The sequence below is a fragment of the Heterodontus francisci genome, chromosome 11, assembly GCF_036365525.1.
Source record: "Heterodontus francisci isolate sHetFra1 chromosome 11, sHetFra1.hap1, whole genome shotgun sequence".
Lineage (NCBI taxonomy): Eukaryota > Metazoa > Chordata > Chondrichthyes > Heterodontiformes > Heterodontidae > Heterodontus > Heterodontus francisci.
This window is the reverse complement of record NC_090381.1, coordinates 22,466,809-22,487,317: the sequence shown is the minus strand read 5'-3', so window position 1 is coordinate 22,487,317 and position 20,509 is coordinate 22,466,809. Positions and strand designations below refer to the sequence as shown.

The window sequence follows — 20,509 nt, the reverse complement described above, 5'->3', positions numbered from 1 at the left end:
GAGATAATCAATCACTGCCAGGTGGAGATAATAAGTCACTGCCAGGTGGAGATAATAAGTCACTGCCAGGTGGAGATAATCAATCACTGCCAGGTGGAGATAATTAGTCACTGCCAGGTTGAGATAATCAGTCACTGACAGGTGGAGATAATCAATGACTACCAGGTGGAAAAATTAGTCCCTCCCAGGTGGAGATAATCAATGACTACCAGGTGGAAATAATCAATGACTAGCAGGTGGAGATAATCAATGAGCACCAGGTGGAGATAATTAGTCGCTGCCAGGTGGAGATAATTAGTCACAGCCAGGAGGAGATAATCAATGACTGCCAGGTGGAGATAATTAGTGACCACCAGGAGGAGATTATCAATGACTGCCAGGTGGAGATAATCAATGACTCTCAGGCGGAGATAATCAATGACTGCAAGGTGGAGAAAATCAATGAGTACCAGGTGGACATAATCAATCACTGCCAGGTGGAGATAATCAATGACTACCAGGTGGAGATAATTAGTCACTGCAAGGTGGAGATAATCAATGACTACCAGGTAGAGATAATCAATGACTATGAGGTGGAGATAATTAGTGACCACCAGGAGGAGATAATCAATCACCGCCAGGTGGAGATAATCAATGTGTACCAGGTGCAGATAATCAATCACTGCCAGGTGGAGATAATTAGTCACTGCCAGGTGGAGATAATCAATCACTGCCAGGTGGAGATAATTAGTCACTGCCAGGTGGAGATAATCAATGACTATGAGGTGGAGATAATTAGTGACCACCAGGAGGAGATAATCAATGACTGCCAGGTGGAGATAATCAATGACTGCCAGGAGGAGATAAGCAATCACTGCCAGGTGGAGATAATCAATCACTGCCAGGTGGAGATAATCAATCACTGCCAGGTGGAGATAATTAGTCACTGCCAGGTGGAGATAATTAGTCACTGTCAGGTGGAGATAATCAATCACTGCCAGGTGGAGATAATCAATGACTGCCAGGTGGAGATAATTCGTCACTGCCAGGTTGAGATAATCAATGACTACCAGGTGGAGGTAATCAATGGCTTCCAGATGGAGGTAATCAATGACTACAAGGTGGAGATAATTAATGACTACCAGGAGGAGATAATCAATGACTGCCAGGTGGAGATAATCAATGACTGCCAGGTGGAGATAATCAATCACTGCTAGGTGGAGATAATCAATGACTATCAGGTGGAGATAATCAATCACTGCCAGGTGGAGATAATTAGTCACTGCCAGGTGGAGATAATCAGTCACTGCCAGGTGGAGATAATCAATCACTGCAAGGTGGAGATAATCAATGACTACCAGGTGGAAATAATTAGAGACCACCAGGTGGAGATAATCAATTACTAGCAGGTGGAGATAATCAATGACCACCAGGTGGAGATAATCAATGACCACCAGGTGGAGATAATCAATCACTACCAGGTGGAGACAATCAATCACTACCAGGTGGAGACAATCAATCACTACCAGGTGGAGATAATTAATCACTGCCGGGTGGAGTTAATCAATGACCACCAGGTGGAGATAATCAATGACTACCAGGTGGAGATAATCAATCACTATCTTGTGGAGATAATCTATGACGACCAGGTGGAGAGAATTTGTCACTGCCAGGTGGAGATAAGTAGTCACTGCCAGGTGGAGATAATCAATGACTACCAGGTGGAGATAATTAGTCGCTGCCAGGTGGAGATAATTATTCACTGCCAGGTGGAGGTAATCAATGACTACCAGGTGGACATAATCAAAGACTGCCTGGTGGAGGTAATCAAAGACTACCTGGTGGAGAAAATCAAAGACTGCCTGGTGGAGATAATCAATGACTGCCAGGTGGAGATAATCAATGACTGCCAGGTGGAGATAATCAATCACTGCCAGGTGGAGATAATAAGTCACTGCCAGGTGGAGATAATCAATCACTGCCAGGTGGAGATAATTAGTCACTGCCAGGTGGAGATAATCAGTCACTGACAGGTGGAGATAATCAATGACTACCAGGTGGAAAAATTAGTCCCTCCCAGGTGGAGATAATCAATGACTACCAGGTGGAAATAATCAATGACTACCAGGTGGAAATAATCAATGACTAGCAGGTGGAGATAATCTATGACAACCAGGTGGAGAGAAATTGTCACTGCCAGGTGGAGATAAGTAGTCACTGCCAGGTGGAGATAATCAATGAGCACCAGGTGGAGATAATTAGTCGCTGCCAGGTGGAGATAATTAGTCACAGCCAGGTGGAGGTAATCAATGACTACGAGGTGGAGATAATTAATGACTACCAGGTGGAGATAATTAGTGACCACCAGGAGGAGATTATCAATGACTGCCAGGTGGAGATAATCAATGACTCTCAGGCGGAGATAATCAATGACTGCAAGGTGGAGATAATCAATGAGTACCAGGTGGACATAATCAATCACTGCCAGGTGGAGATAATCAATGACTACCAGGTGGAGATAATTAGTCACTGCAAGGTGGAGATAATCAATGACTACCAGGTAGAGATAATCAATGACTATGAAGTGGAGATAATTAGTGACCACCAGGAGGAGATAATCAATGACTGCAAGGTGGAGATAATCAATGACTGCCAGGAGGAGATAATCAATCACCGCCAGGTGGAGATAATCAATGTGTACCAGGTGCAGATAATCAATCACTGCCAGGTGGAGGTAATCAATCATTAAAGCGTCGAGATAACCAATGACTACCAGGTAGAGATAATCAAAGACTACCAGGTGGAGGTAATCAAAGGCTACCAGGTGGCGATAATCAATCATTAAAAGGTGGAGATAATCAATGACGACCAGGTGGAGATAATCAATGACAACGAGGTGGAGGTAATTAGTGACCACCTGGTGGAGATAATCAATGACTATCAGGTGGAGATAATCAATGACCAAGAGGTGGAGATAATCAATCACTACCAGGTGGAGATAATCAATCACTACCAGGTGGAGATAATTAATCACTGCCGGGTGGAGATAATCAATGACCACCAGGTGGAGATAATCTATGACTACCAGGTGGAGATAATTAATCACTGCCGGGTGGAGATAATCAATGACTACCAGGTGGAGACAATCAATCACTATTAGGTGGAGATAATCTATGACTACCAGGTGGAGAGAATTTGTCACTGCCAGGTGGAGATAATTAGTCACTGCCAGGTGGAGAAAATCAATGACTACCAGGTGGACATAATTAGTCACTGCCAGGTAGAGGTAATCAATGACTACGAGGTGGAGATAATTAATGACTACCAGGAGGAGATAATCAATGACTGCAAGTGGAGATAATCAATGACTACGAGGTGGAGATAATTAATGACTACCAGGAGGAGATAATCAATGACTGCCAGGTGGAGAAAATCAATCACTGCCAGGTGGAGATAATTAATCACTGCCAGGTGGAGATATTTAATCACTGCCAGGTGGAGATAATCAATCACTGCCAGGTGTAGATAATTAGTCACTGCCAGGTGGAGATAATTAGTCACTTCCAGGTGGAGATAAACATTAACTACGAGGTGGAGATAATCAATGACCACCAGGTGGAGATAATCAATCACTACCAGGTGGAGACAATCAATCACTGCCAAGAGGAGATAATCTATGACGACCAGCTGGAGAGAATTAGTCGCTGCCAGGTGGAGATAATTAGTCACTGCCAGGTGGAGGCAATCAATGACTACCAGGTGGAGATAATTAGTCGCTGCCAGGTGGAGAAAATCAATGACTACGAGGTGGAGATAATTAATGACCACCAGGAGGAGATAATCAATGACTGCAAGTGGAGATAATTAATGACTGCCAGTGGACATAATTAGTCACTGCCAGGTGGAGATAATCAATGACTACCAGGTGGAGATAATTAGTCACGGCCAGGTGGAGGTAATCAATGACTACGAGGTGGAGATAATTAATGACCACCAGGAGGAGATAATCAATGACTGCAAGTGGAGATAATCAATGACTGCCAGTGGAGATAATAAGTCACTGCCAGGTTGAGATAATCAATGACAACCATGTGGAGATAATCAATGACTTCCAGGTGGAGGTAATCAATGACTACGAGGTGGAGATAATTAATGACTACCAGGAGGAGATAATCAATGACTGCCAGGTGTAGAAAATCAATCACTGCCAGGTGGAGATAATTAGTCACTGCCAGGTGGAGATAATTAGTCACTGCCAGGTGGAGATAATCAATCACTGCCAGGTGGAGATAATCAAAGACTACCTGGTGAAGATAATCAAAGACTACCAGCTGGAGGTAATCAATGACTACCAGGTGGAGATAATTAGTCATTGCCAGGTGGAGATAATCAACCACTGCCAGGTGGAGATAATCAAAGACTACCTGGTGAAGATAATCAAAGACTACCTGGTGAAGATAATCAAAGACTGACTGGTGGAGATAATCAAAGACTACCAGGTGGAGATAATCAAAGACTGCCAGGTGGAGGTAATCAAAGACTGCCAGGTGGAGATAATCAAAGACTACCTGGTGAAGATAATCAAAGACTACCAGGTGGAGATAATCAAAGACTGCCAGGTGGAGGTAATCAAAGACTGCCAGGTGGAGGTAATCAAAGACTGCCAGGTGGAGATAATCAAAGACTACCAGGTGGAGGTAATCAAAGACTGCCAGCTGGAGGTAATCAAAGACTACCTGGTGAAGATAATCAAAGACTGACTGGTGGAGGTAATCAAAGACTGCCAGGTGGAGATAATCAAAGACTACCTGGTGAAGATAATCAAAGACTGACTGGTGGAGGTAATCAAAGACTGCCAGGTGGAGGTAATCAAAGACTGCCAGGTGGAGATAATCAAAGACTGACTGGTGAAGATAATCAAAGACTGACTGGTGGAGGTAATCAAAGACTGCCAGGTGGAGATAATCAAAGACTACCTGGTGAAGATAATCAAAGACTACCTGGTGAAGATAATCAAAGACTGACTGGTGGAGGTAATCAAAGACTGCCAGGTGGAGATAATCAAAGACTACCTGGTGGAGATAATCAAAGACTGCCAGGTGGAGGTAATCAAAGACTACCTGGTGGAGATAATCAAAGACTGACTGGTGGAGGTAATCAAAGACTGCCAGGTGGAGATAATCAAAGACTACCAGGTGGAGATAATCAAAGACTGCCAGGTGGAGGTAATCAAAGACTACCTGGTGGAGATAATCAAAGACTACCTGGTGGAGATAATCAAAGACTGCCAGGTGGAGGTAATCAAAGACTACCTGGTGAAGATAATCAAAGACTACCTGGTGGAGATAATCAAAGACTGCCAGGTGGAGGTAATCAAAGACTACCTGGTGAAGATAATCAAAGACTACCTGGTGGAGATAATCAAAGACTGCCAGGTGGAGGTAATCAAAGACTACCTGGTGGAGATAATCAATCACTGCCAGGTGGAGATAATTAGTCACTGCCAGGTGGAGATAATCAATGAGTGCCAGGTGGAGATAATCAATCACTGCCAGGTGGAGATAATTAGTCACTTCCATGTGGAGATATACATTGACTACGAGTTGGAGATAATTAGTCACTGCCAGGTGGAGATAATCAATCACTGCCAGGTGGAGATAATCAATGACTGCCTGGTGGAGATAATTAGTCACTGCCAGGTTGAGATAATCAATGACTACCAGGTGGAGGTAATCAATGGCTTCCAGGTGGAGGTAATCAATGACTACAAGGTGGAGATAATTAATGACTACCAGGAGGAGATAATCAATGACTGCCAGGTGGAGGTAATCAATGACTGCTAGGTGGAGATAATCAATGACTATCAGGTTGAGATAATCAATCACTGCCAGGTGGAGATAATTAGTCACTGCCAGGTGGAGATAATCAATCACTGCAAGGTGGAGATAATCAATGACTACCAGGTGGAAATAATTAGTGACCACCAGGTGGAGATAATCAATGACTAGCAGGTGGAGATAATCAATGACCAGCAGGTGGAGATAATCAATGGCAACGAGGTGGAGATAATTAGTGACCACCAGTTGGAGATAGTCAATGACTAGCAGGTGGAGATAATCAATGACCACCAGGTGGAGATAATCAATCACTACCAGGTGGAGACAATCAATCACTACCAGGTGGAGATAATTAATCACTGCCGGGTGGAAATAATCTATGACTGCCAGGTGGAGATAATCATTGACAACCAGGTGGAGATAATCAATCACTATCAGGTGGAGATAATCTATGACGACCAGGTGGAGGGAATTTGTCACTGCCAGGTGGAGATAAGTAGTCACTGCCAGGTGGAGATAATCAATGACTACCAGGTGGAGATAATTAGTCGCTGCCAGGTGGAGATAATTAGTCACTGCCAGGTGGAGATAATCAATCACTGCCAGGTGGAGACAATCAATCACTACCAGGTGGAGACAATTAATCACTGCCGGGTGGAGATAATCAATGACCACCAGGTGGAGATAATCTATGACTACCAGGTGGAGATAATCAATGATTTTGAGGTGGAGATAATTAGTGACCACCAGGAGGAGTTAATCAATGACTGCCAGGTGGAGATAATCAATGACTGCCAGGAGGAGATAAGCAATCACTGCCAGGTGGAGATAATCAATCACTGCCAGGTGGAGATAATCAATCACTGCCAGGTGGAGATAATCAATCACTGCCAGGTGGAGATAATTAGTCACTTCCAGTTGGAGATATACATTGACTACGAGGTGGAGATAATTAGTCACTGCCAGGTGGAGATAATTAGTCACTGTCAGGTGGAGATAATCAATCACTGCCAGGTGGAGATAATCAATGACTGCCAGGTGGAGATAATTAGTCACTGCCAGGTTGAGATAATCAATGACTACCAGGTGGAGATAATTAATGACTACCAAGAGGAGATAATCAATGACTGCCAGGTGGAGATAATCAATCACTGCCAGGTGGAGATAATCAATGAATATCAGGTTGAGATAATCAATCACTGCCAGGTGGAGATAATCAATCACTGCAAAATGGAGATAATCAATGACTACCAGGTGGAGATAATTAGTCTCTTCCAGGTGGACATTATTAACCAATGCCAGGTGGATAATTAGTGACCACCAGGAGGAGATAATCAATGACTGCCAGGTGGAGATAATCAATGACTCTCAGGCGGAGATAATCAATGACTGCAAGGTGGAGATAATCAATGAGTACCAGGTGGACATAATCAATCACTGCCAGGTGGAGATAATCAATGACTACCAGGTGGAGATAATTAGTCACTGCAAGGTGGAGATAATCAATGACTATGAGGTGGAGATAATTAGTGACCACCAGGAGGAGATAATCAATGACTGCCAGGTGGAGATAATCAATGACTACCAGGTGGAGATAATTAGTCACTGCAAGGTGGAGATAATCAATGACTATGAGGTGGAGATAATTAGTGACCACCAGGAGGAGATAATCAATGACTGCCAGGTGGAGATAATCCATGACTGCCAGGAGGAGATAATCAATCACCGCCAGGTGGAGATAATCAATGTGTAGCAAGTGGAGATAATCAATCACTGCCAGGTGGAGACAATCAATGACAATGAGGTGGAGATAATTAGTGACCACCAGGTGGAGATAATCAATGATTAGCAGGTGGAGATAATCAATGACCAAGAGGTGGAGATAATCAATCACTACCAGGTGGAGATAATTAATCACTGCCGGGTGGAGATAATCAATCACTACCAGGTGGAGATAATCAATGATTATGAGGTGGAGATAATTAGTGACCACCAGGAGGAGATAATCAATGACTGCCAGGTGGAGATAATCAATGACTGCCAGGAGGAGATAAGCAATCACTGCCAGGTGGAGATAATCAATCACTGCCAGGTGGAGATAATCAGTCACTTCCAGGTGGAGATAATTAGTCACTTCCAGGTGGAGATATACATTGACTACGAGGTGGAGATAATTAGTCACTGCCAGGTGGAGATAATTAGTCACTGTCAGGTGGAGATAATCAATCACTGCCAGGTGGAGATATCAATGACCGCCTGGTGGAGATAATTAGTCACTGCCAGGTTGAGATAATCAATGACTACCAGGTGGAGATAATCAATCACTACCAGGTGGAGATAATCAATGATTATGAGGTGCAGATAATTAGTGACCACCAGGAGGAGATAATCAATGACTGCCAGGTGGAGATAATCAATGACTGACAGGAGGAGATAATCATTCAATGCCAGGTGGAGATAATCAATCAATGCCAGGTGGATAATTAGTCACTGCCAGGTGGAGATAATTAATCACTAACAGGTGGAGAAAATCAATGATGACCAGGTGGAGATAATTAGTCTCTTCAATTGGACATTATTAACCAATGCCAGGTGGAGATAATTAGTCACTGCCAGGTGGAGAAAATCAATCACTGCCAGGTGGAGATAATCAATCACTGCCAGGTGGAGATAATTAGTGACCACCAGGAGGAGATAATCAAAGACTGCCAGGTGGAGATAATCAATGACTCCCAGGTGGAGATAATCAATGACTGTCAGGTGGAGATAATCAATGAGTAACAGGTGGACATAATCAATCACTGCCAGGTGGAGATAATCAATGACTACCAGGTAGAGATAATCAATGACTATGGGGTGGAGAAAATTAGTGACCACCAGGAGGAGATAATCAACGACTGCCAGGTGGAGATAATCAATGACTGCCAGGAGGAGATAATCAATCACCGCCAGGTGGAGATAATCAATGTGTAACAGGTGGAGATAATCAATCATTAAAGGGTGGAGATAACCAATGACTACCATGTAGAGATAATCAAAGACTACCAGGTGGAGGTAATCAAAGACTACCAGGTGGCGATAATCAATCATTAAAAGGTGGAGATAATCAATGACGACCAGGTGGAGATAATCAATGACTACCAGGTGGAGATAGTTAGTCACTGCCTGGTGGAGATAATCAATGACAACGAGGTGGAGGTAACTAGTGACCACCTGGTTGAGATAATCAATGACTATCATGTGGAGATAATCAATGACCAAGAGGTGGAGATAATCAATTACTACCAGGTGGAGATAATTAATCACTGCCAGGTGGAGATAATCTATGACTACCAGATGGAGATAATCAATCACTATTAGGTGGAGATAATCTATGACTACCAGGTGGACATAATTAGTCACTGCCAGGTGGAGATAATCTTAGACTACCAGATGGAGAGAATTTGTCACTGCCAGGTGGAGATAATCTATGACTACCAGATGGAGATAATCAATCACTATTAGGTGGAGATAATCTATGACTCCCAGGTGGAGAGAATTTGTCACTGCCAGGTGGAGATAATTAGTCACTGCCAGCTGGAGATAATCAATGACTACCAGGTGGAGATAATCAATCACTGCCAGGTGGAGATAATTAATCACTGCCAGGTGGAGATAATTAATCACTGCCAGGTGGAGATAATTAGTCACTTCCAGGTGGAGATAAACATTAACTACGAGGTGGAGATAATTAGTCACTGCCAGGTGGAGATAATCAATCACTGCCAGCTGGAGGTAATCAATGACTACCAGGTGGAGATAATTAGTCATTGCCAGGTGGAGATAATCAACCACTGCCAGGTGGAGATAATCAAAGACTACCTGGTGGAGATAATCAAAGACTACCTGGTGGAGATAATCAAAGACTACCTGGTGGAGATAATCAAAGACTGCCAGGTGGAGGTAATCAATGACTACCTGGTGGAGATAACCAAAGACAACCTGCTGGAGATAATAAATGACTACCTGGTGGAGATAATCAAAGAATACCTGGTGGAGATAATCAAAGACTACCAGTTGGAGATAAACAATCACTACCAAGTGTTGATAATCAATAACTTCAAGGTGGAGATAATCAATGCCTGCCAGGTGGAGATAATCAATGACTGCCAGGTGGATATAATCAATCACTGCCAGGTAGAGATAAACAATCACTACCAAGAGCTGATAATCAATCAGTACCAGGTGGAGATAATCAATGACTACCAGCTGCAGACAATCAATCACTCGCAGGTGGAGATAATCAGTCACTGCCAGGTGGAGATAATCAATGACTACCAGGAGTAGAAAATCAATGACTGCCAGGCGGACATAATCAATCTCTACCAGGTGGAGATAATCAATGACTACCAGGTGGAGATAATCAACGACTGCCAGGTGGAGACAATCAATGACTGCCAGCTTCAGACAATCAATCACTCAAGGTGGACATAATCCGTCACTGCCAGGTGGAGAGAATCAATGACTACCAGGTGGAGATAATTAATCACTACAAGGTGGAGATAATCAATGACTACCAGGTGGAGGTAATCAAAGAATACCAGGTGGAGATAATCAATCATTAAAAGCTGGAGATAATCAATGACTACCAGGTGGAGATAATTAGTCACTGCCAGGTGGAGATAATCAATGACTGCCAGGTGGAGATAATCAATCACTGCCAGGTGGAGATAATTAGTCACTGCCAGGTGGAGATAATCAATCACTGCCAGGTGGAGATAATCAATCACTGCCAGGTGGAGATAATTAGTCACTGCCAGGTGGAGATAATCAATCACTGACAGGTGGAGATAATCAATGACGACCAGGTGGAAATAATTAGTGTCCCTGCCAGGTGGAGATAATCAATGACTACCAGGTGGAAATAATCAATGTACTAGCAGGTGGAGATAATCAATGACCACCAGGTGGAGATAATCAATCACTGCCAGGTGGAGATAATCAATGACCACCAGGTGGAGATAATTTATGACTACTAAGTGGAGATAATCAATGACTACCAGGTGGAGATAATCAATCACTATCAGGTGGAGATAATCTATGACGACCAGGTGGAGAGAATTTGTCACTGCCAGGTGGAGATAATCAATGAGCACCAGGTGGAGATAATTAGTCGCTGCCAGGTGGAGATAATTAGTCACTGCCAGGCGGAGATAATCAATGACTACCAGGTGGAGAGAATTTGTCACTACCAGGTGGAGATAATTTGTCACTGCCAGGTGGTGAAAATCAATGACTACCAGGTGGAGATAATTAGTCGCTGCCAGGTGGAGATAATTAGTCACTGCCAGGTGGAGATAATCAATCACTGCCAGGTGGAGATAATCAATGACTACCAGGTGGAGAGAATTTGTCACTACCAGGTGGAGATAATTAGTCACGGCCAGGTGGAGGTAATCAATGACTACGAGGTGGAGATAATTAATGACTACCAGGAGGAGATAATCAATGACTGCAAGTGGAGATAATCAATGACTGCCAGTGGAGATAATTAGTCACTGCCAGGTTGAGATAATCAATGACAACCATGTGGAGATAATCAATGACTGCCAGGTGGAGATAATCAATGACTGCCAGGTGGAGATAATTAATCACTGCCAGGTGGAGATAATCAATCACTGCCAGGTGGAGATAATTAGTCACTGCCAGGTGGAGATAATCAATCACTAATAGGTGGAGAAAATCAATGATGACCAGGTGAAGATAATTAGTCTCTTCCAGGTGGACATTATTAACCAATGCCAGGTGGAGATAACTAGTCACTGCCAGGTGGAGAAAATCAATCACTGCCAGGTGGAGATAATTAATGACTACCAGGAGGAGATAATCAATGACTGCAAGTGGAGATAATCAATCACTGCCAGGTGGAGATAATCAATCACTGCCAGGTGGAGATAATCTATGACTACCCGATGGAGATAATCAATCACTATTAGGTGGAGATAATCTATGACTACCAGGTGGAGAGAATTTGTCACTGCCAGGTGGAGATAATCAATGACTACCAGGTGGAGATAATCAATGACTGCAAGTGGAGATAATCAATGACTGCCAGGTGGAGATAATCAATGACTGCAAGTGGAGATAATCAATGACTGCCAGGTGGAGATAATCAATGACTGCAAGTGGAGATAATCAATGACTGCCAGGTGGAGATAATCAATGACTGCAAGTGGAGATAATCAATGACTGCCAGGTGGAGATAATTAGTCACTGCCAGGTGGAGATAATCTATGACTACCAGGTGGAGATAATTATTCACTGCCGGTTGGAGATAATCAATGACCACCAGGTGGAGATAATCTATGACTACCAGATGGAGATAATCAATCACTATTCGGTGGAGATAATCTATGACTACCAGGTGGAGAGAATTTGTCACTGCCAGGTGGAGATAATCAATGACTACCAGGTGGAGATAATCAATGACTGCAAGTGGAGATAATCAATGACTGCCAGGTGGAGATAATCAATGACTGCAAGTGGAGATAATCAATGACTGCCAGGTGGAGATAATCAATGACTGCAAGTGGAGATAATCAATGACTGCCAGGTGGAGATAATTAGTCACTGCCAGGTGGAGATAATCTATGACTACCAGGTGGAGATAATCTATGACTACCAGATGGAGATAATCAATCACTATTCGGTGGAGATAATCTATGACTACCAGGTGGAGATAATTAGTCACTGCCAATTGGAGGTACTTAGTCACTGCCAGGTGGAGATAATCAATGATTACCAGGTGGAGATAATTAGTCACGGCCAGGTGGAGGTAATCAATGACTACGAGGTGGAGATAATTAATGACTACCAGGAGGAGATAATCAATGACTGCAAGTGGAGATAATCAATGACTGCCAGTGGAGATAATTAATCACTGCCAGGTGGAGATAATCAATCAATGCCAGGTGGAGATAATTAGTCACTGCCAGGTGGAGATAATCAATTACTGCCAGGTGGAGATAATCAATGACTGCCAGGAGGAGATAATCAATCACCGCCAGGTGGAGATAATCAATGTGTACAAGGTGGAGATAATCAATCACTGCCAGGTGGAGGTAATCAACCATTAAAGGGTGGAAATAACCAATGACTACCAGGTGGCGATAATCAATCATTAAAAGGTGGAGATAATCAATGACGACCAGGTGGAGATAATCAATGACAACGAGGTGCAGGTAATTAGTGACCACCTGGTGGAGATAATCAATGACTATCAGGCTGAGATAATCAATGACCAAGAGGTGGAGATAATCAATGACCACCAGGTGGAGATATTCTATGACTACCAGATGGAGATAATTAATCACTGCCGGGTGGAGATAATCAATGAGCACCAGGTGGAGATAATCTATGACTACCAGATGGAGATAATCAATCACTATTAGGTGGAGATAATCTATGAATACCAGGTGGAGATAATTAATCACTGCCGGGTGGAGATAATCAATGAGCACCAGGTGGAGATAATCTATGACTACCAGATGGAGATAATCAATCACTATTAGGTGGAGATAATCTATGAATACCAGGTGGAGATAATTAATCACTGCCGGGTGGAGATAATCAATGAGCACCAGGTGGAGATAATCTATGACTACCAGATGGAGATAATCAATCACTATTAGGTGGAGATAATCTATGAATACCAGGTGGAGATAATTAATCACTGCCGGGTGGAGATAATCAATGAGCACCAGGTGGAGATAATCTATGACTACCAGATGGAGATAATCAATCACTATTAGGTGGAGATAATCTATGAATACCAGGTGGAGATAATTAATCACTGCCGGGTGGAGATAATCAATGAGCACCAGGTGGAGATAATCTATGACTACCAGATGGAGATAATCAATCACTATTAGGTGGAGATAATCTATGAATACCAGGTGGAGATAATTTGTCACTGCCAGGTGGAGATAATTAGTCACTGCCAGGTGGAGAAAATCAATGACTACCAGGTGGAGATAATTAGTCACTGCCAGGTGGAGAAAATCAATGACTACCAGGTGGAGATAATTAGTCACGGCCAGGTGGAGGTAATCAATGACTACGAGGTGGAGATAATTAATGACTACCAGGAGGAGATAATCAATGACTGCAAGTGGAGATAATCAATGACAACCATGTGGAGATAATCAATGACTTCCAGGTGGAGATAATCTATGACTACCAGATGGAGATAATCAATCACTATTAGGTGGAGATAATCTATGAATACCAGGTGGAGATAATTAATCACTGCCGGGTGGAGATAATCAATGAGCACCAGGTGGAGATAATCTATGACTACCAGATGGAGATAATCAATCACTATTAGGTGGAGATAATCTATGAATACCAGGTGGAGATAATTTGTCACTGCCAGGTGGAGATAATTAGTCACTGCCAGGTGGAGAAAATCAATGACTACCAGGTGGAGATAATTAGTCACTGCCAGGTGGAGAAAATCAATGACTACCAGGTGGAGATAATTAGTCACGGCCAGGTGGAGGTAATCAATGACTACAAGGTGGAGATAATTAATGACTACCAGGAGGCGATAATCAGTGACTGCAAGTGGAGATAATTAATCACTGCCAGGTGGAGATAATCAATCACAGCCAGGTGGAGATAATCTATGACTACCAGATGGAGATAATCAATCACTATTAGGTGGAGATAATCTATGACTACCAGGTGGAGATAATTAGTCACTGCCAGGTGGAGATAATCAATCACTGCAAGGTGGAGATAATCAATGACTACCAGGTGGAGGTAATCAAAGACTACCAGGTGGAGGTAATCAAAGACTACCAGGTGGAGGTAATCAATCATTAAAAGGTGGAGATAATCAATGACGACCAGGTGGAGGTAATCAAAGACTACCAGGTGGAGGTAATCAAAGACTACCAGGTGGAGGTAATCAATCATTAAAAGGTGGAGATAATCAATGACGACCAGGTGGAGATAATCAATGACTACCAGGTGGAGATAGTTAGTCACTGCCTGGTGGAGATAATCAATGACAACGAGGTGGAGATAAACAATCACTACCAGGTGGAGATAATTAATCACTGCCGGGTGGTGATAATCTATGACTACCAGGTGGAGATAATCAATCACTATTAGGTGGAGATAATTAGTCACTGCCAGGTGGAGATAATCAATCACTGCAAGGTGGAGATAATCAATGACTACCAGGTAGAGATAATCAAAGACTACCAGGTGGAGGTAATCAAAGACTACCAGGTGGAGGTAATCAATCATTAAAAGGTGGAGATAATCAATGACGACCAGGTGGTGATAATCAATGAGTACCAGGTGGAGATAATCAATGACTACCAGGTGGTGATAATCAATGAGTACCAGGTGGAGGTAATCAATGACTACCAGGTGGAGATAATCAATCACTACCATGTGCAGACAATCAAACACTCACAGGTGGAGATAATCCGTCACAGGCAGGTGGAGATAATCAATGACTACCAGGTGGAGATAATCAGCTCTGCCAGGTGGAGGTAATCAATGACTCCTATGTGGTCCATCACATGAGGAGGGTGTCAGTTTCTCACTGAATGTTGATAGGCGCTGAATATCTTGATCATAGTAATTTTAGGCTTCCTGTTGCCAAATGTTGTGGAAACCAAATGGTGTGAATGTCTTTTACCTTATCTTCGACCCTTATAAACAGACTGAGGCCTTCAGCAGAGCTGAGCTTTAAATGCTTGGTGATACTTTCACAGAGATCCTTTGCCTTGGTACTGGTGAAAATCTCAAATGCCTGTTGGGATAGAAAGGCAATTGGAATGAGTGAGGATGGAATGAATGTCAGTGTGACACTCAAAAGTGGGAGCCTTGAGCATGTCTCACCTCATCGGTGTCATTGGGGAAGTAGATCTTGTGCAGGATCTTGGTGCTCCAGCACTGGATGGCCTCCACCTCCAGCTCATATGGGGGATTCCTCCGAGTTCCATATCTGTCAGTCAAAATATTGGCTGCTGGGTCAGTGATTCATGATTCACTATACACAATACACTCAACGCATCCTGATTTATATGGGATTCATGCTGCATCTTAACTGTTGTGTTCATACAGTAACTCCAAGAGTGAACAAATATACTTACACATATATGTACGTGTATACAGATACACACCATTACATGTATATATACACAGACACACATATATATTACACAAACACTAGTACTTGTATATAGACAAGCATGCCAACACACACACATGCACTGTTACAACTGAGGCGGCAGAAGTACACTGTCTTCTCTAGTTCCACTTCTCCACAGCTCACAACATATATTTAAATGTTTATCCAGTCACCTATGCGGTCAAAGTATTACTCTACTCTTTATCCCAAAATAACATACACCAACTGGGTTTCTTTAATAAACAACAAAATTATCAGTTTATTATAAAACAAGTCTTAACCAGTAACAAAGCATTAACACACAGATTGAAATATGAAAGTTCCCTTTTACCTTTACATACACATACCAGTTACAAAATAAAGACAAATAAAAGAATACTTTGGCCAAATGCTTGATAATTCTTGAAGAAAAAAAGAGATGTGGAAAGATGTCAGTTGTCCCTTTATTCTGGCATCCCAAATACGTGTAGACGGCTGTCATTGGGATCTTTCTAGAACAGTTCTTTTCAGGCGACATTGAAGATCAGATCAGGGCTCACTTCTTTGACCAGGGTTCCTCCCCCCGACCAGCAGACCCATTCACCCGCCTCCAGCATTCTCCCTCTACCTGGACCCCTTCTTCTGGCCTCTTACCCGCTCTTGATCTCTTCATTGAAAACTGTCGGCGAGACATTGGTCATCTCAATTTCTCTGCCCCCCTCACTCACTCTAACCTGTCCCCCTCTGAACCTGAGGCACTCCGTTCTCTCAGGTCTAACCCCAACATGGTCATCAAACCTGCAGACAAGGGTGGTGCTGTTGTCTTATGGCGTACCGACATCTACCTTGCAGCAGCTCAACGCCAACTCACGGACACCTCTTCCTACCTCCCTCTGGACCATGACCCCACCACCGAACATCAAGCCATCGTCCAAAGGACTGTCACTGACCTCATCTCCTCTGGAGATCTTCCCTCTACAGCTTCCAACCTCATAGTCCCGCAACCCCGGACAGCCCGCTTCTACCTCCTTCCCAAAATCCACAAACGGGACTGTCCCGGCAGACCCATTGTGTCAGCCTGCTCCTGCCCCACTGAACTTATTTCTTCCTATCTAGACTCTATCTTTTCTCTGCTGGTCCAGTCTCTTCCCACCTACATCCGTGACTCTTCTGACGCCCTACGTCATTTTAACAATTTCCAGTTTCCTGGTCCCAACCGCCTCCTCTTCACTATGGACGTCCAATCGCTCTACACCTCCATCCCCCACCAGGATGGTTTGAGGGCTCTCCGCTTCTTCCTGGAACAGAGGCCCAACCAGTCCCCATCCACCACCACCCTCCTCCGCCTGGCTGAACTTGTTCTCACATTGAACAACTTCTCCTTCAACTCCACGCACTTCCTTCAAGTAAAAGGTGTCGCTATGGGTACACGCATGGGTCCTAGTTATGCCTGTCTTTTTGTGGGATATGTCGAGCATTCTTTGCTCCAGTCCTACTCAGGCCCCCTCCCCCAACTCTTTTTCTGGTACATTGATGACTGTATCGGTGCCGTTTCCTGCTCCCGCCCCGAAATGGAAAACTTTATCAACTTTGCTTCCAATTTCCACCCTTCTCTCACCTTTACATGGTCCATCTCTGACACTTCCCTTCCCTTCCTCAACTTCTCTGTCTCCATCTCTGGGGATAGGTTGTCTACTAATATCCATTATAAGCCCACCGACTCCCACAGCTACCTCGACTACACTTCTTCACACCCTACCTCCTGTAAGGACTCCATTCCATTCTCCCAGTTTCTCCGTCTCCGACGCATCTGCTCTGATGATGCTACCTTCCATGACGGTGCTTCTGATATGACCTCATTTTTCCTCAACCGAGGATTTCCCCCCACTGTGGCTGACAGGGCCCTCAACTGTGTCCAGCCCATTCCCCGCACCTCTACCCTCACCCCTGCCCCTCCCTCCCAGAACCGTGACAGGGTTCCCCTTGTCCTCACTTACCACCCCATCAGCCTCCATATCCAAAGGATCATCCTCCGCCATTTCCGACACCTCCAGCGTGATGCCACTACCAGTCGCATCTTCCCCTCCCTTCCCCTGTCAGCATTCCGAAGGGATCGTTCCCTCCGTGACACCCTGGTCCACTCCTCCATTACCCCCACCACCTCGTCCCCGTCCCATGGCACCTACCCCTGCAATCGCAGGAGGTGTAATACCTGCCCATTTACCTCCTCTCTCCTCACTATCCAAGGTCCCAAACACACCTTTCAGGTGAAGCAGCGATTTACTTGTACTTCTTTCAATGTAGTATACTGTATTCGCTGCTCACAGTGTGGTCTCCTCTACATTGGGAGACCAAGCGCAGACTGGGTGACCGCTTTGCGGAACATCTCTGCTCAGTCTGCAAGCAGGACCCTGAGCTTCCGGTTGCTTGCAATTTCAACACTCCCCCCTGCTCTCATGCTCACATCTCTGTCCTGCAATTGCTGCAGTGTTCCAGTGAACATCAACGCAAGCTCGAGGAACAGCATCTCATCTACCGATTAGGCACACTACAGCCTGCCGGACTGAACATTGAGTTCAATAATTTCAGAGTATGACAGCCCCCCATTTTGCTTTCATTTTTAGTTATTTTTTCTTTTTTTTTTACATTCTTTTTTAGATTTTTTACCATCTTTTTTTTTGCATTTATTTCATTTCATCTTAGTTTGTTCAGTTTGCTTACCCACTGTTTTTTTTTCAGGTTTGCATTGCTGCTGTTCAATATTCAGTGCATTAACACCTAATCTGTACTAATGCTTTGTCTTTCAACACACCATTAACATATTGTTTGCCTTTGCTCCGTGACCTTTTGGTCAGCTATGTGGCCTGGTCCAATCTACACCTCCTTTGTTATCTCTTGCCCCACCCCCACCTCACTTGCTTAAAACCTGTGACTTTTCTAATATTTGTCAGTTCCGAAGAAGGGTCACTGACCCGAAACGTTAACTCTGCTTCTCTTTTCACAGATGCTGCCAGACCTGCTGAGTGGTTCAAGCATTTCTTGTTTTTATTTCAGATTTTCAGCATCCACAGTATTTTGCTTTTATTGAAGATCAGTTTGGCAGGCTTTCCAGGAGAAATGCAGCAACAGGGATTTCAGGCTGGCCTTTCAGGAGGAATGCAGCACCAATTTCTCTACTTCTTACATTCACTTCTAAGAGCTTCTCAAAGAGATGGAAAATCTGGCAGGCTTTTCAAAGCGATGGAAAAGGCTGAGCTCGGGTTTTGTCCTTGGTAGGTTGATTTTCAAACTCCTTTCAAAACACTTTCCACACTCCAACTCACTGTCTAAGAAAAAAACAAAAACAGTATCTCAAGAGTCAAGCCTCCTGACCCCTATAACTCTTGACCTGTCACTTCTCTGTAAACATCCTCCCCAGGTCAAAAAGCTGTGTAATTATCTGAATACAGGTGACTTCCAGTAAGAATTGTTTACAAACCAAGTCCAAAAAATCTTCCGATGACCTCTTTTTAAAAAACAAAGTCCAGCATCTATGGAATCCTTTTCAGCAGAGTAAAAGTACCGGAGAAACCTAAGGGACTAAAATCTGACAAGTCCCCAGGACCTGATGGCCTATATCCTCAGCTTCTAAAAGAAGTAGCTGCAGAGATAGTGGATGCGCTAGTTATGATGTTCCAAAATTCCCTCGATTCTAGTACGGTCCCTGTGGATTGAAAGTTAGCAAATGTAACACCTCTTTTCAAGAAAGGAGGGGGAGAGAAAACAGGGATTACAGGCCAGTTAACCTGACATCAGTCATTGGGAAAGTCGTGGAATCTATTATTAAAGAAGTCTTAACAATGCATTTAGAAAATCATAGCATGATCAGACAAAGTGAACATGGTTTTACAAAAGGGACATCATTCTTAACAAATTTATTAGAGCTTTTTGAGGATGTAGCTGATAGCCTAGATAAAGGGGAACCAGTAGATGTAGTATACTTGGATTTCCAAAAAACATTCAATAGGGTGCCACACAAAAACTTAATACAGAAGATAAGGGCACATGGAGTTAAGAGTAATATATTAATATGGATAAAGTATTGTTTGACAGGAAGAAAAGAGTATGGATAAATGGGGCCTTTTCAAGTTGGCAGACTGTAACTAGTGGCGTGCTGCAAGGATCAGTGCTGGGGCCTCAGTTAATTACAATCTATATTCATGACTTAGACGAAGAGACAGAGTATAATGTATCTATGTTTGCTGATGATACAAAGCTAGACGGGAATGCAATGGGGAGATGGTGGCATCGTGGTAATATCACTGAGCTTGTAATCCAGAGACCCAGTCTAATGTCCTGAAGACACAGGTTCAAATTCCACCATAGCAGCTGGTGGAATTTAAATTCAATTAATTAATAAAAATCGGGAACTGAAAGCTGGTCTCAGTAATCGTGTCATGTAACTGCCATTGATTGTTGTAAAAGCCTAGCGGGTTTCACTAGCGTTCTTTCGGTAGGGAAATCTGCTCTCCTTACCTGATCTGGC

The 20,509-nt window shown here is 43.6% G+C and overlaps 1 protein-coding gene across 2 annotated transcripts in view; it reads right to left on the bottom strand.

Annotated features, from left to right (window-relative positions):
- Nucleotides 1-20,509, bottom strand: part of LOC137375134 (unconventional myosin-VIIa-like) — a 348,920-nt gene that overhangs the window by 127,200 nt on the left and 201,211 nt on the right. Inside the window, exons 40-41 of one of the 2 annotated variants that reach the window (XM_068041805.1) lie at nt 15,714-15,819; nt 15,511-15,624 (exon numbers count right to left, since the gene is read on the bottom strand). In XM_068041805.1, the coding sequence (XP_067897906.1) occupies nt 15,511-15,624; nt 15,714-15,819 (220 nt within the window). Of the gene's footprint in view, nt 1-15,510; nt 15,625-15,713; nt 15,820-19,223; nt 19,311-20,509 lie in introns of those variants that run through there. The other variant, XM_068041806.1, reaches the window with a different exon arrangement.